At 43.3% G+C, this 15,704-nt stretch overlaps 1 protein-coding gene across 4 annotated transcripts in view; it reads left to right on the forward strand.

Annotated features, from left to right (window-relative positions):
• The window catches only part of LOC130607990 (anoctamin-4), a 192,781-nt gene extending 177,646 nt beyond the window's left edge, over positions 1–15,135 (forward strand). For all 4 annotated transcript variants that reach the window (XM_057425557.1, XM_057425566.1, XM_057425581.1 and 1 more), the window contains 3 exons: positions 5,048–5,153; positions 11,232–11,427; positions 14,467–15,135. In XM_057425557.1, coding sequence (XP_057281540.1) covers positions 5,048–5,153; positions 11,232–11,423 — 298 coding nt within the window. In that variant the 3' untranslated portion in view covers positions 11,424–11,427; positions 14,467–15,135. The remainder of the gene's footprint in view (positions 1–5,047; positions 5,154–11,231; positions 11,428–14,466) is intronic.
• The last annotated feature ends 569 nt before the right edge of the window (positions 15,136–15,704 follow it).

Genomic DNA, 15,704 nt, shown 5'->3' on the forward strand with positions numbered 1-15,704 from the left:
AGAAAAGGCCAAAAATATCTGGCAGGTGTTCCTGATGCAGGATTTCTGTGGTGACATGGCTTGAATCACACAGAGCCATCATGGGGAAACACAGTATTAAATGGCCAGTAATAGGTGACTGGTTACTTAGGTACCAGTGAGATGAAACTTTAATCAAGTTATATCATAGCACAAGCCAAGGTTGCACACTGAGTTAGTTCACAGGGTCTGTCCTAAGCTACATTTATGAAACCTCAAATCTGGCACTTCCTAATTGTTGAATGGATAATATGTTTATGTCATTGCTTACAGGTGCAAGTATTAGTAAGACTCATATACTTGTGGTTTGAATCAAAATAAAATTAGCAGTTAATTATCTTTGTCCTCAGCCAACAGACTGGAGAAGTAGCAGTCTGAGACTGCTCTGTAATGATAAATTTGCACCTGATTGACTTAAGTGATCCAAAGAATCAATGATCTGCATAGAGGTCTTAAATTAGGTCCCAACCAAAAACACCAAACAAAAAATACAGCTACCATTTTTTTAGCGCAACATTGGTTTGCAAGCATGGGTCTTGGTAGCTGCAGATACACTTAGTCCCAGTATTTCTCACCATGAAGAATTAAAATATCTTTTCATGAGTGCCTAAAGAAGAAAAGAACAAAAGATATACTGTGATACAGAACAAATCAGTGATACTTTGTGATATTGTGACATTTTCATTAATAATTATGTTTGAGTGGCATAGCATAATGAACAGGGGTGGGGTGGGATATGGCATTAATGTTTTCATTTAATTAACAGATATTGAGGACTGTTGCAATTTATTTGGCAAAAAGAACATCCCACTGTTGAATTCATAGATAACATTTTCTATGGAGCAGAACCACAGTGAGAATACTTTAGGGCTTGAAGGATGGCAGACTAGGGAGAACTCTCAATCTATTGTTTCATTTGAGGGAAAGGGTAGTTGTTTAAACCCTGTCCTGCAGGGGAAAAAGGGTACCTGGGCAAGAGTTAGTAGAGCTCACTCACAGAGCTCTAAGTTAGATTCAAAGTGCGAGGGGGTTGTAGCTGGCTTTGAATTAGTGGGGCAATGTTCTAGTATGAATGAAGACCAGAAGGCCTCCCGCATTCCAAGGGTGCTACTAGCGTGCTCTGCTCATTCCCTGAAATGCCTGTACACCAGTGCACGCAGCATGGGGAATAAACAGGAGGAGTTAGAAGTCTGTGTGCAGTCTAAAGGTTATGACCTGGTGGCAATTACAGAGACATGGTGGGACAGCTCACATGACTGGAATGTGGTTATGGATGGCTATGTCATTTTTAGGAAAGATAGATCAGCAAAGCGAGGTGGTGGAGTTGCTCTTTATGTGAAAGAGCGACTAGAATGTATTGAGTTCTGTCCAGGGGCAGATGAGGACCAAGTGGAAAGTCTGTGGGTGCGAATTAAGAGACAGGCTGGTACGGGTGGCACAGCTGTGGAGGTCTATTATAGACCTCCTGATCAGGACGAAGGAGTTGATGAGGCTTTCTACAGGCAATTGAAAGCAGCCTCACAACTACATGCCTTGGTCCTTATGGGGGATTTTAACTACCCCGATATTTGCTGGAAGACTTACGCAGCCAGTCATTCACAGTCTAGGAGGTTCCTCCAGTGCATTGATGATAACTTCTTAATGCAAATGGTGGGCGAACCAACTAGGAGAGGAGAGCTGCTGGATCTGGTACTCACCAACAAGGAGGGTCTGGTTGAAGTAGTGACGGTCAATGGCAGCCTGGGCTGCAGTGACCATGAGGTGGTGGAGTTTAGGATCCTGTGTGGGAGGAATAGAATACCTAGCAAGGCCACATTTCTGGATTTCCGAAGGGCAAACTAAGGCCTCTTCAATCAATTGCTAAGGGAAGTATCATGGCAAAGGGTACTAGGCGGTAAAGGGGCTCAAGATAGTTGGTGAGCATTCAAGGACCACTTCTTCAAAGCTCAGGATCAGAGTGTCCCAATGAGTAGGAAGTCAAGTAGGGGAGCCAGGAGACCAGCATGGTTAAACAAGGAACTGCTGGGCAAACTCATACGGAAAAAGAGAATCTATGGATTATGGAAGGAGGGGCTGGCCACTTGGGAGGAATATAGGACAGCTGTTAGAGGATGTAGGGAAGCAATTAGGACAGCTAAGGCCTCCTTGGAACTTAATCTGGCAAGTCTGGTCAAGGACAATAGAAAGGGCTTCTTCAAATACATAGCGAATAAAACTAACACAAGAAGCAGTATAGGCCCACTGCTGAATGAGGTGGGTGCCGTGGAGACAGAGGATATAAAGAAGGCAGAGGTGTTGAATGCCTTCTTTGCCTCTGTCTTTACTCCTGCAGACTCTCCCCGGGGGACCCAGATTCCTATAGCCCCGGAAGGAGTCAGGATAAAGGAGGAGTTTGCTTTGGTAGATGAGGATTGGGTTAGGGATCAGTTAAGTAATCTGGACATCTATAAATTGATGGGTCCAGATGGAATACACCCACGGGTGCTGAGGGAGCTGGCGGAGGTCATTGCTGAGCCACTCTCCATCATCTTTGGTAAGTCGTGGGAAACAGGAGAGGTGCCTGAGGATTGGAGGATGGCAAATGTCATGCCAGTCTATAAGAAGGGCAAGAAGGAGGACCCAGGTAATTATAGACCGGTCAGCCTTACCTCCATCCCTGGAAAGGTGATGGAACAACTTATTCTTGACACCATCTCTAGACATATCAAGGATGAGGGGCTCATTAAGAGCAGCCAACATGGCTTTACCAAGGGGAAGTCATGTTTGACCAACCTTATAGCCTTCTATGAGCAAGTAACTAGGTGGATGGATGATGGTAGAGCAGTAGATGTGTTTTTTCTTGTTTTGAGTAAGGCATTTGATACTGTCTCCCACAGCATCCTCATAGATAAGCTAAGGAAGTGTGGGCTTGATGATCAGGTAGTGAGGTGGATCAAGAACTGGTTGGAAGGGAGAAGGCAGAGAGTTGTGGTTAATGGGGCAGAATCTAGCTGGAGGTCTGTGACCAGTGGAGTCCCTCAGGGGTCGGTGCTGGCACCAGTGCTGTTTAATATTTTCATCAACGACCTGGATGAGGGAGCTGAATGTACCCTCAGCAAGTTTGCTGATGATACTAAACTGGGAGGAGTGGCTGACACACCAGAGGGCTGTGTTGACATTCAGCGAAACGTGGACAGGCTGGAGAGTTGGGCGGGAAGAAACTTGATGAAATTCAACAAGGGCAAGTGTAGAGTCTTGCATCTGGGGAAGAACAACCCCATGTACCAGTACAGGTTGGGGGCTGACCTGCTGGACAGTAGTGAAGGGGAAAGGGACCTGGGGGTCCTGATGGATAGGAGGATGACCATGAGCCAGCAATGTGCCCTTGTGGCCAAGAAGGCCAATGGCATCCTAGGGTGCATTAGAAAGGGTGTGGTTGGTAGGTCAACAGAGGTTCTCCTCCCCCTCTACTCTGCTTTGGTGAGGCCGCATCTGGAATATTGTGTCCAGTTCTGGGCCACTCAGTTCAAGAAGGGCAGGGAATTGCTTGAAAGAGTCCAGCGCAGAGCCACAAAGATGATTAAGGAAATGGAACATCTCTCTTATGAGGAGAGGCTGAGGGAGCTGGGACTCTTTAGCTTGGAGAAGAGGAGACTGAGGAGTGACCTCATCAATGTTTACAAATATGTAAAGGGTGAGTGTCAGGATGATGGAGCTAGGGTTTTTTCAGTGATGTCCAGTGATAGGACAAGGGGCAGTGGGTGTAAACTGGAGCACAGGAGGTTCCATGTGAACATCAGGAAAAATTTCTTTACTGTGAGAGTGACAGAGCACTGGAAGAGGTTGCCCAGGGGGGTTGTGGAGTCTCCTACATTGGAGATATTCAAGGCCTGCCTGGACAAGTTCCTGTGTAATGTACCCTAGGTTACCCTGCTCTTGCAGGAGGGTTGGACTAGATGATCTTTTGAGGTCCCTTCCAACCCTTAGGATTCTGTGATTCTGTAATACTTCATTCCACATTGTTTGCCATAGCGCCATTTAATAATGTATTGTAATTCTGATCATTCTCTTCCCCCTCTTTAATTCCTTTCTTCCCCAACTTCAAGCATGAGGTTGCTGCTACTTAAAGCTGATGGTGGAAATCCCATAAATAAAAATGTTGTCCCTTCAATATCCCCAAAACGGAACACTTAAAATTGGTGTCATAAATCTCCAGAATATAAATCTGTTCTCTTGGGGGACACTGAATTGTTATGTATCTCTAACCTGAAAGAAAATGAACATCTTTCTTTAGCTGAGTTTATCAGCTAGTCAACCCACCTCAATTCTGCTAAAACATCTCTAGTTATGTCATTGAGACCTAAAGTCTTTAAAGAAACATTCTGTGAGACAAGGCACTACATCCTTTTCTTACACAGCCCTTGGCTGTTGGCATACCAAGAAGAGCAGTTCTGTCTCCACTAAAGTCAGGATGAGTCATGCTTTATGCCAGGGATAGCCAACTAATTGACTGAGGGCCAGATGGAGCCCCCGAGGCAGTTTCATCTGGATTTTGGGAGGGCTGTCAGGCTGATGAAATTACCTTGTAGTGGGAAGAAAGTGGCCCTGAAAACAGCAGAGCATCCTACCCTGCTCCATGTTCTGAGGAAGTGCCTGCAAGGCACATGTTGCATGGCCAAAGGAAATGCTGTAGGGTCAAAGTGCTGGTGCTGAGCACCCCACATCTTCTGCATTTGGTTCAGCAGTTTCACTTCATACAGGCATTGGCTTGGTCATTTGCACTGAATTTCCATTAGCACCTGGAGTGCACCTTACCACTATACTTCATCTGAGACAAACCCATTTGGGTGAACCAAAGCATGGCAAGTGGGGGTTATCAGGACATTTGCTCCAAAAGCATTCACCTGATCTGAAATGAAGTGTCAGTGTAGCCCAGCCTAAGAAGTAAGCAGAAAATGCAACGAACAAGAGCAGTTGGGCTTTGGCTTTGCCTTCCTCCCAGCCAGCAGGGCAGGAGTTTTCTAACTACTGTACTCTGCTTGCCTTTCAGATACAGGGACTACAGAGACCCTCCTCACTCCCCAGTGCCCTATGGTTACACGCTGCAGTTCTGGCATGTCTTAGCAGCACGGTTGGCTTTCATTATTGTATTTGAGGTATGTGACCATTCAGGTGGCAAAACAAAATGAAACACATTTTCCTTTGAAGCTTTTTCATTGTGCTGATCTACAATGGCAGCTGTTGAGCTTTTTTTGTGTTATTCTGCTATTTATATTGTGCTCTGTGTTCTCAGATCTGTTTTCTGAATAGTCACAGGTATTCAGGTTCTAACAAAAAGGGGAATGCAGCACTTTGAAAGCCATAACAGTGACTTGCCAACAGGGCAAATAAATGAAGCTTTTGTTAACTTTCTGAGGTCTGGCATTCAAAACCTGTCTAGGTTTTCCTCAGTGTGTAAGGAATAGGTGAAAGAACAGGAGAAGAAAAGATGAAATCTGAACAACTGAAAAATGAAAATAGCTTAAGATACAGCACTTACACATCTAGCTTTGTTGGGTTTTTTTGTTTTTTTTTTAATACCATTCATTTCCCCAGAGTGATGAGCATCACAAAGATGACCATGATGAAGAGGATTCAATACATTAGTCAATGTTCAACATAATGGTATTTACTGTCAGTATCTTAGAAAACTTTAAGACAAACCAGGGAAGGTAAAACCAACTCCACATGATGGGTATTCCCATGCTGATTTTGAAAACTAAGAGACAGGAGGGTAGATAATAGGATGAGATAATTTACAAAACAAAATGCAGCTTTTAAGGCCTGAATTTCAGGTGCCTGAATATCTATCCTGAAAGAAACCAGGGGTTCAGCATCTCTCCAGCACAAGTGAGAGATCTAGCTACACAGGATTTGGAGAATGCTCAGGTTCTGAATGACTTCTTTGCCTCAGTCTTCACTAGCAAAGGCTCTGACCAAACCACCCAAGTCTTGGAAGGCAGATGCAGGGACTGTGAGAATGAAGACCTTGAGCCCACTGTAGGAGAGGATCTGGTTCGAGACCATCTTAAAAATCTGAACGTGCACAAGTCCATGGGTCCTGATGAGATCCATCCACGGGTCCTGAAGGAGCTGGCAAATGAAGTTGCGAAGCTGCTGGCCATCATATTTGAGAAATCATGGCAGTCAGGTGAAGTTCCCGATGACTGGAAAAAGGGAAATATAACCCCCATTTTCAAGAAGGGGAAAATGGATGACCCGGGGAATTACAGAGCAGTCAGTCTCACCTCTGTGCCTGGCAAAATCTTGGAGCAGATTCTCCTGGATGGCATGCTAAGGCACATGAAAAACAACAAGGTGCTTGGTGACAGCCAGCATGGCTTCACTAAGGGAAAATCCTGCCTGACCAATCTGGTGCCCTTCTATGATGGGGCTATGGATCCGATGGACAGGGGTAGAGCAGCTGATGTCATCAACCTGGACTTGTGTAAAGCGTTCAACACTGTCCCACACGACAGCCTTGTCTCTAAATTGGAGAGACATCAATTTCATGGATGGACCACTCGGTGGATAAAGAACTGGCTGGATGGCCACACACAAAGAGTTGTGGTCAATGGCTCAATGTCCGGCTGGAGACCAGTAATGAGTGGTGTCCCTCAGGGATCGGTGCTGGGACCGGTGTCGTTCAACATCTTTGTTGGTGACATGGACAGTGGGATTGAGTGCACCCTCAGCAAGTTTGCCGATAACACCAAGCTGTGTGGTTCGGTTGATACCCTGGAGGGAAGGAATGCCATCCAGAGGGACCTTGACACGCTTGTGAGGTGGGCTGATGCCAACCTTATGAAGTTTAACCATGCCAAGTGCAAGGTCCTACACCTGGGTCAGAGCAATCCTAGGCACAGCTACAGGTTGGGCAGAGAAGAGATTCAGAGCAGCCCTGCAGAGAAGGACTTGGGGGGGGCTGGTGAATGAGAAAATGAACATGAGCAGGCAGTGTGTGCTTGCAGCCCAGAAAGCCAACCGTATCCTGGGCTGCATCAAAAGGAGCGTGACCAGCAGGTCGAAGGAAGTGATCCTGCCCCTCTACTCCGCTCTTTTGAGACATCACTTAGAGTATTGTGTGCAGTCCTGGTGTCCTCAACATAAAAAGGACATGGAACTGCTGGAACAAGTCCAGAGAAGGGCCACGAGGATGATCAGGGGACTGGAGCACTTCCCATATGAAGACAGGCTGAGGAAGTTGGGGCTGTTCAGCCTGGAGAAGAGAAGGCTGCGTGGAGACCTCATAGCAGCCTTCTAGTATCTGAAGGGGGCCTATAGGGATGCTGAGGAGGGACTCTTCATTAGGGACTGTACTGACAGGACAAGGGGTGATGGGTTAAAACTTAAACAGGGGAAGTTTAGATTGGATATAAGGAGGAAGTTCTTTACTGTGAGGGTGGTGAGGCACTGGAATGGGTTGCCCAGAGAGGTTGTGAATGCTCCATCCCTGGCCAGTGTTCAAGGCCAGGTTGGACGAAGCCTTGGGTGGCATGGTTTAGTGGGAGGTGTCCCTGCCCATGGCAGGGGGGTTGGAACTAGATGATCTTAAGGTCCTTTCCAACCCTAACTATTCTATGATTCTATTCTAAGTGGTTTGAAATGCTTTTTACACTGTGAAGAAGCCAAACAGGGAACAAATAATTTTTAAAGCTCTTTACTCAATCTTCTGCTCTGAAATCATAGCAACAGTGCATCCAGCACAGATATGGAAACTGTAATAATTTATGCCATAAATTATTGGCATAATGTTCATGAGCACATGCTGCATTTCTGGTTCACATTACTGTGTAAATTCATTCTGAACTGCATTTCTGAATCCTCTCTTTGGATCACAGAACAGAAGTACTGGAATTAGAGGAAAAGTGAAAAGGAAACTTTTTCTTGCATAAGAATGATTTGGTAGCTCAGCAGAAGCACAAGGTCTGCTGCAAATTCCCCAACTGTCATTTTAAGCCCTTCCCAGATGAAGGAGGAATATGCCACTGCAGGTTGGGCTCTGTGCTTCCTCTACACTGGCCTAACTCATTAGAGATTGGTCCTAAGGAGATCAGCTCTTCCATAATTTCTGCCACACTCAGGGAAACATTAAGGGAAAGAAAGAAAAGAAAAAAGAAAAAAAAAAGAGGAGAGGAGAGGAGAGGAGAGGAGAGGAGAGGAGAGGAGAGGAGAGGAGAGGAGAGGAGAGGAGAGGAGAGGAGAGGAGAGGAGAGGAGAGGAGAGAGAGAAGAGAAAGAGAAAGAGAAGAGAGAGAGAGAAGAGAGAGAGAGAAGAGAGAAAGAGAGAGAGAAGAGAGAGAAGAGAGAGAAGAGAAGAGAAGAGAGAGAGAAGAGAAGAGAAGAGAGAGAAGAGAAGAGAAGAGAGAGAAGAGAAGAGAAGAGAAGAGAAGAGAGAGAAAAGAGAGAAAAGGAAAGGAGAGGAGAGAGAGAGGAGAGGAGAGGAGAGAGAGAGGAGAGGAGAGGAGAGGAGAGGAGAGGAGAGGAAAGGAAAGGAAAGGAAAGGAAAGGAAAGGAAAGGAAAGGAAAGGAAAGGAAAGGAAAGGAAAGGAAAGGAAAGGAAAGGAAAGGAAAGGAAAGGAAAGGAAAGGAAAGGAAAGGAAAGGAAAGGAAAGGAAAGGAAAGGAAAGGAAAGGAAAGGAAAGGAAAGGAAAGGAAAGGAAAGGAAAGGAAAGGAAAGGAAAGGAAAGGAAAGGAGAAGAAGAAAGAGAGAGAGAGGGAGGAAAGTAACGAAAGGAAGGAAGGAAAGGAAGATTTGATAGAGGCCTGCTGGGCTTGATCTCTTCTTTGTTTCTTGTACTGAGAGCCAGGGTATCCGTCTCCAAAAAGGAGACAAGAATGGTTGTGGCAGGTCAGCTTAAGCAGTTTCAAGACTGAAAACAGCCTGGCTTTTCGATACACACTTGGCATAAAGGCAGCACAGCATAACTGGAAAGATAACTGGGGGAAGAAAAAACAGCACTGCTTAAGTCTCAGTGACCCAGCAAAATTTGCAGCCTGCTGTGGAATAGCTTTGTTTCTTTGCCCAATGTCTGCACAAGAGATTTGACTTTGCTTTGCCCCAGCCAAAGCCATAGGCTGGCTCACAGCTGTCTCTCTCTACAGGGACACTCTGTTTATTGGCACTGCAAACTGTTTCCTTAACTCTATCTATGAACTAAAAAAGGCAATTGCAGAGGAAATCATGAAATGTCTTTGGACATTTGAAATGTCAGAATCATGTTTTTGGAGGACACTAATGGTATATTGTGATTGCTCCAGCAATTACAGTAAAAGATTGCACTAAGTGATTCAAGATAGGTTTTTCATAAATGAACTACTTAAGCTGAGACACATTTTTCATAGAATCATTGAATGGTTTGGGTTGAAAGGCATCTTAAAGATCATCTAGTTCCAACCCTCTGCTAGGGGCAGGGACACCATCCAGTAGAACAGGTTGCTCAAAGCCCCGTCCAACCTTGCAGTTGGCCTTGTTGAACTTAATAAGGTTCACACTTGCACACCTCTCAAGTGTATCAAGGTCCCTCTGGATCCCATCTCTTCCTTCCAGCATGTTGACCACACCACACAGCTTTGTGTCATTGGCAAATGTCCTGAGGGTGCACTCAATCCCACTGTTCATGTTGGCAACAAAGACGTTGAACAGCACAGGTCCCAGTAGCAAGCCCTCATGAATGACGTTTGTTTCCACTTAGACACTGAGCCTTTGACCACAACTCTTTGAGTGTTACCATCCAGCCAATTCCTTATCCACAGTGATCCATCCATTGAATCCATATCTCTCCCATTTAGAGACAAGGATGTTGTGTGAGACAGTGTCAAATGCTTTGCACAAGTCCAGGTAGTGCTCTTCCCTTACTCACTAATGCTTTAAACCCATCATAGAAGACCACCAAATTTTTCACACTGTGGGGTGGTTAATTAGGCTATCTTGTCCTCCCTCAAAAACAAGCATGTTTCCTATCACTGCAGAATTATTTGTCAAGGCTAAACTCGTCGGAGAGAGTGACCAGAATCAAGAGAACGACTCAGTATGAGTTATGCTTCTTGTTCTTTTTATACAAATCCTTAACTCCTTATATACTATTTCTTACATGCACTTACAGTGATTTGGCATATTATGATTGGATACATGTTTTGAAGACCCTTAGTGACTAACATATAATTGGTTAAACACAGGTGTGAGAACTCGACCTCAAAAGCTTGCCAACAGTCCACAGTTCTCATTAACTCGGTGAATTCCAGCCTCTTATCTTGCTTGCTTAAGCTTCTTCGGGCCTCTCATGGCCTTGCTATATCTTTCAGGATTATTCAGAGTTTATGTACCAGTTATGCATTCTCCTGTGAGAACACTGTCTCCACATAAACTGACAGAAGCTTTTTCATTATTACTATTTTAGGCTTGGCAAAAAAGCAACAATTAAAGTATTGTGGGTTTATTTCTCATGAGGGAAGAATACATGGGCAAACATGTTGCATTCTCTTTTCAGTGGCGTTCATAGGAAGGGTCCTGCTTGGAGAAGAAGCGATACCTTTGTTTTTGCAATCTAGAATGAGTGTCTTGTAAGAGATGGATGATTTTTCTGTTTCTCTGCTCCTTCTCTCAAAGCAAACAAAAAAAGTTCACTCAAGCAATCCTCCCCCATCACACCCAAGCTCTGCTGTGGCATGCCTAAAACATGAGGGACAAAGGGTTAGTTACCTGGTATTTAATTGTGATGTTTGGTAATTGAGGTATGTCTTTGGATGAGAGACTCAGTACAAAGAAAAATACTTTGTTTTGCATAGGTAATTCATTGGTTCTGATTCTGATGAAAGGACTTTCTGGCAACAGGAAACTGTATCATTTGATTCACCTCTTCCTGCAAAGTAATCCACTAATACCATGCCATGTCCAAGCAACCTTAGAGCAAATCATGACCTCGGGGGTTTGAACACACAGGTCATACAATAGGTTTGAGGCTTTATTTGAACCAGCTGCTTGTAACAAACTTTGCAGCAATCCATACTCCACTGACTTTGCCTGGAGTTTTTTGTGGGGAAAAAAACCTCATGGTTTAATTTCTTTAAATTTAGTAACGGATTTAGTTCTATCACAGGATCTTGTTGTGAATTGGAAGTGGTGGGTTTTCAGAAAATAGGGTACTTGTTTTCTTCCTAAGATTTTAATTTTTTATCCCTTTTTTGTTTTTACAGCACCTTGTCTTTTGCATAAAGCACCTGATTTCCTACTTAATCCCAGATCTCCCAAAAGATCTGAGAGATAGGATGAGGAGAGAAAAGTACCTGATTCAGGAAATGATGTATGAAGCTGAATTAGAACGTCTGCAGAAAGAGCGGAAGGAAAGGAAGAAGAATGGAAAATCTTATCACAATGAGTGGCCGTGATGGGGTGAGGAAGAAACCACTTAAAAGGAGATAGGAATTCTGCTTATAAAAGCTGTTTTCTACAGTGGAGAGTACAGTGAAAGGAATAGCCAGTGAATGTTGTGTGCTCTTACAAGTGCGCCAATGTTTAAAAGGGCAAATACTGTCATAAACCTTTTGAAATTAGAGGTCTTGCAAGGCTTAGTCTTCTCCAGACCTAATGCCAGCCTGAGCAGATTTGACCAATGCTTAACTGTCTGCACTCTTGCCAGGAGGCTCCCAGGCCCTGACTTAAATTCAAGGCCCTGACCTTCAAAGCAATTATATCTCTTACAGTGCTTTACAGAACTTGGTGATTTTGCAGCCTGTTCTCATGGCCAAGTTGCTACTTCATAACCAGTGACTGCGCCTTGGGCAACATGGCAGTACTTGTCCATGTGTGTGGCCACCACCTGCAGCACATGCATGGCAGTGTTGCCCTCTTCCACAGTGGACTCAGCTGTGTTAGCTTGCATTTACAAGGTAAAGTCACATATGTGGACCACTTCCATTACTCCAACACTATTGAAGTTTTTTTTAGGAGGAGATACTTGAACGTCAGTCTAACCAGATGGTCTGACAATGCTGAAAGTTTAGGTGAGTAGAACTGTTGACAGATAGGCAAGCATCTAAATGTGGCCAGAGGTGCCTGACTGTAGAGTCGTTCATTTGGAAATAATACTGTGAAATGGTGGTAATATATTTTAAAGTTTTGAACAGTGCCTTTTCAGGTATAGGACTTTCTGCCCTCTGAAGGAAACAAATCAGGCTAGGGCACCTTGCCCAGAACTGCCTGTGTATTTGTACTGCAATATCACATCATCAGGAACTAAGGGGTATCATACACATAACAGAAGACAGACTGTGTCTTAAAGACCTATCTGCGTAAGTGAAAACAAAAAAACCCAACAGATGAACAAGGTCATCAGAGCAAAAGAACACAGTCATCCAGAATATTTTCTTGTAATATTTTCTTTATTCATTCTACTATTACCTATGAAGGGGTGGAGGGGAAAAATAGAACAGCAGACTGTAGGATGGACTAGCTTGAGGTTTTAATCCTTCAAGCAGAGCAGTTCTACACAGGATGCAGAATTAGATTTGGGTGAAATGGGCCACTGTCTATATTCTTCTCCAAATTCTTTAGCACTGAGAAATTAAATATTTCCTAGATCATTAACCCAGGTCTAAAGACTGCAGCAGTGTTGGATGAAGCAACATGAATCAAAATGCTGAGTGTTATGAAAGCTCTACTACCTCTTGCCTCAAAGTGATAACACTGCAATTCTCGCAGAACATGCAGTGGCATAATCAGCCAGAATGAAGAACGAAGTTCAAAAGCCAAGACTGTAAGAAGCCAGGTGGAATCAAGCCTGTGCCCAGCTAGATACAAAATACTGGAGCTGAACCATTTACTTAGCCCTTTTCCAAATAACTGGAGCTCCACAAAAATATCATTTTTGCAGAAGTCTTAAGTAGTTCTGACCTTGTTAGTTTGAGGATATTTAAGAGGGAGGAAAATTCAGCAAGCTGTTTCTACAAGTTCTTCTAGAAATCATTTGATAGAAGGGCTAGAATTTGCTCTTCTGGACAGACCACACAATGCAAGACTTTATGGATGGATGCCTCAAGCTCCACAAGACATCAGGACCACTTGCACCACAACCCCATATTGCCAAATTAGATCTATTAACTTCTTTCCACTGCAAGGGAGAACTGTTGCTATTTCCATAATGGAGTGAAGGTCTTAATGAAAGAATGTATGACTTGAGGAAGCAGAGAGGTGGAAAAAATGCATATACCCTCATCTCTGTAGCCACTATGTGCTTACACTTTGCTTACTTGTAGCAAGGAAACTCCTCCAGTAGTGACACATCCTAAACGAAGAGGATAAATGGCACAGCAGTTCCCATTTAATCAGGTGCTCCTGGGCCAAGCCTGAAGGTCCTTTGAGGCAATATAAGCACTGAAGGAATTTCAGAATTAATCTGTTTTCTGTTGACGTGGTGCCAAACTGAGTGGGGAGCATGACTGCCTAATTGAGAAGTGAACTTGTTCATCTTTGCTTCAGCTTACAGCAGCTGTGAACACATCCCATGTGGGCAGTGGAGAAATGGGGGTATTTCGGTCTCTGTACATAGTGGTTGGGGATTAGGCAATGTCATCCTGCAATGCACACATGCCAGATGGGATAGTATCTACCATCCACTACCCACGGGTGTATACTGCACTTGAGTCTGGGGACTCTGGGGCAGGATCACTGTGCAAAATCGCATTCAGGACAAATTCACATGAGCGGTTGGATGTTTGCATACCTTCTGTATAATATCTAAAACAACAGATGACAAGAGCTTAGAAACTGTTTGCTGAGCAGTAAAGAGAAACATGAGTCATACATAAAATCAGTGTCACCCATCTGAGTGTGAACCTTTGCAAAGGAACATGCAGTAACATACAGCTTTGTCAATGTAGATCTCAATAACTTCCAAGAACTGAACTGAAACCTATTAGAATATAAACTGACTCCCAGTCCAGAGGAACCACTGCAGTGTAATGTGCCAAAACAAATAAAGTGCAGCAGAAATACAATAGATAATAATTGCTTTTGAGACTACTTTTCAACAGAGCTACATCACGATGAATTTTCATGACAATACATTGCTAGAAGTTGTGTCCTGTTCTAAATGAGAAAACACAACTTGGCTGCTTACCAAGCTTATGCTGAGTACGATGATGAAAGGGGCTCTGACCTCCCTGGCAGATCCTGAGTACATTTCTGCCACTTAATGTTGACCAGTCAACCCATGGAGGTTTCTGTGCTGCTGGTCTGCTGAATAGATTTCCCTTGAGTGCTTCAGAGCTATATAGCAGAACACTCAGGAAAGATGATCCCTTTCTTATTTTATAGGAAGATATAATACAAATAATAAGCTAATAATAAACGGAATTTTAATGGTCTCTAGATAACAAATGTATGCCATTCCCTTCTTTCTGAACTGATGATGGGTTTTGTTTAAACCTCCAGGTGGCCGTCCTATATGTTGTTTACTTATTCCAGCTCCACAAGAGCACTACCTTCAAGGGAATGCGAAAAAATGCAACCTCAATGCATGCCACAGACATTTTACATAGCAAGCAGGACAGCACACATCAAAGGATTTACTGTGAAATCATCTTGCAATCAGCATAGGATTGATCTCCATAGACCACTCTTGACAGCAAGCATGTACTTCATGAGCAGTTACATGCCAGTTTTTAAAACCAAGGAACAAAATTGTATATTGGGACTGTTTTTCAGCCTGTTTGCTACGTTTTTTGCATTCTGTCCCATGCTGGTTTTACAGATCTTAGAGTAAAAAATGCAAATGAACAACCTGGATACTCTGACAGAAGAAAAATCCTAGGTATAGAATATCATCTGTGTTCCAGCCACCAAATACTACAAAAAAAAAAACGTGTTTACAAATCAGTTCTTTTTTATTTTAAATCTTTCTGAGGGGAGTTATGTTATTTACCATATATATAATATATATAAAGTATATAGAGAGATTGTTTATTTGTAAATAGAAAAATCCTATGGAAAAGAATGTCAAGTTTTCACACTTAAAAAAAAAAAATCATCAGCATAAAGCCATGTTTAATGCTTGTATAATGTGACGCAATAAACTTTAAAATAAATTATGCATATGAAATATTTGCTGCTTGGCATTCGTAAGTTATTTTCTGTTTACCTTATTTGTTCAGCAGCCAAAGAGGCCAGTCAGGTGAAAGCAAATTTAAACGTAGACCAAAGTCTTGTCACTACTGTCTCTCTGTAGCTTCTTTGTGCATTCTTGTAGTCCAACATTGTTCCTGTTGTGGTTTTAGTTCTTTTTTTAATGTTCCTACTATTTTTCTCTCTTGATCCTGCCAGATGCAGCATGTTATTTGGACAGCATGGGGTGCTCCCACTCCCATGGAATTTGTCAATTTTGAGCATCCTGTATTTCTTTGTTGGGTGAGCTTTTAGCTGGGAGGGACGAAGGATTAGGGTGCAGGAGTGTGATGGAGACACCAAGAACTATCTTGCTGCTCTTACACAAACAAGGCCCTACCTGACAGTCCAGCTAGCAGAGGACAGTGTATGATCTCAGGGAAAATCTTATTCAAAATTAATTAATTGCTTTAATTACTGATTCCAATTAGAACAATAAGCATTTAGAAAAAAGTGAAGCAGAAAGAGTCACTTTCTGTGAGAGCTGTGCAGCAATCATGGGAGGTTAG

This window comes from Pezoporus wallicus, unplaced genomic scaffold (genome assembly GCF_028554395.1).
Source record: "Pezoporus wallicus isolate ANWC-B61680 ecotype Strahan unplaced genomic scaffold, APGP_CSIRO_Pwel_v1 scaffold_3294, whole genome shotgun sequence".
NCBI lineage: Eukaryota > Metazoa > Chordata > Aves > Psittaciformes > Psittacidae > Pezoporus > Pezoporus wallicus.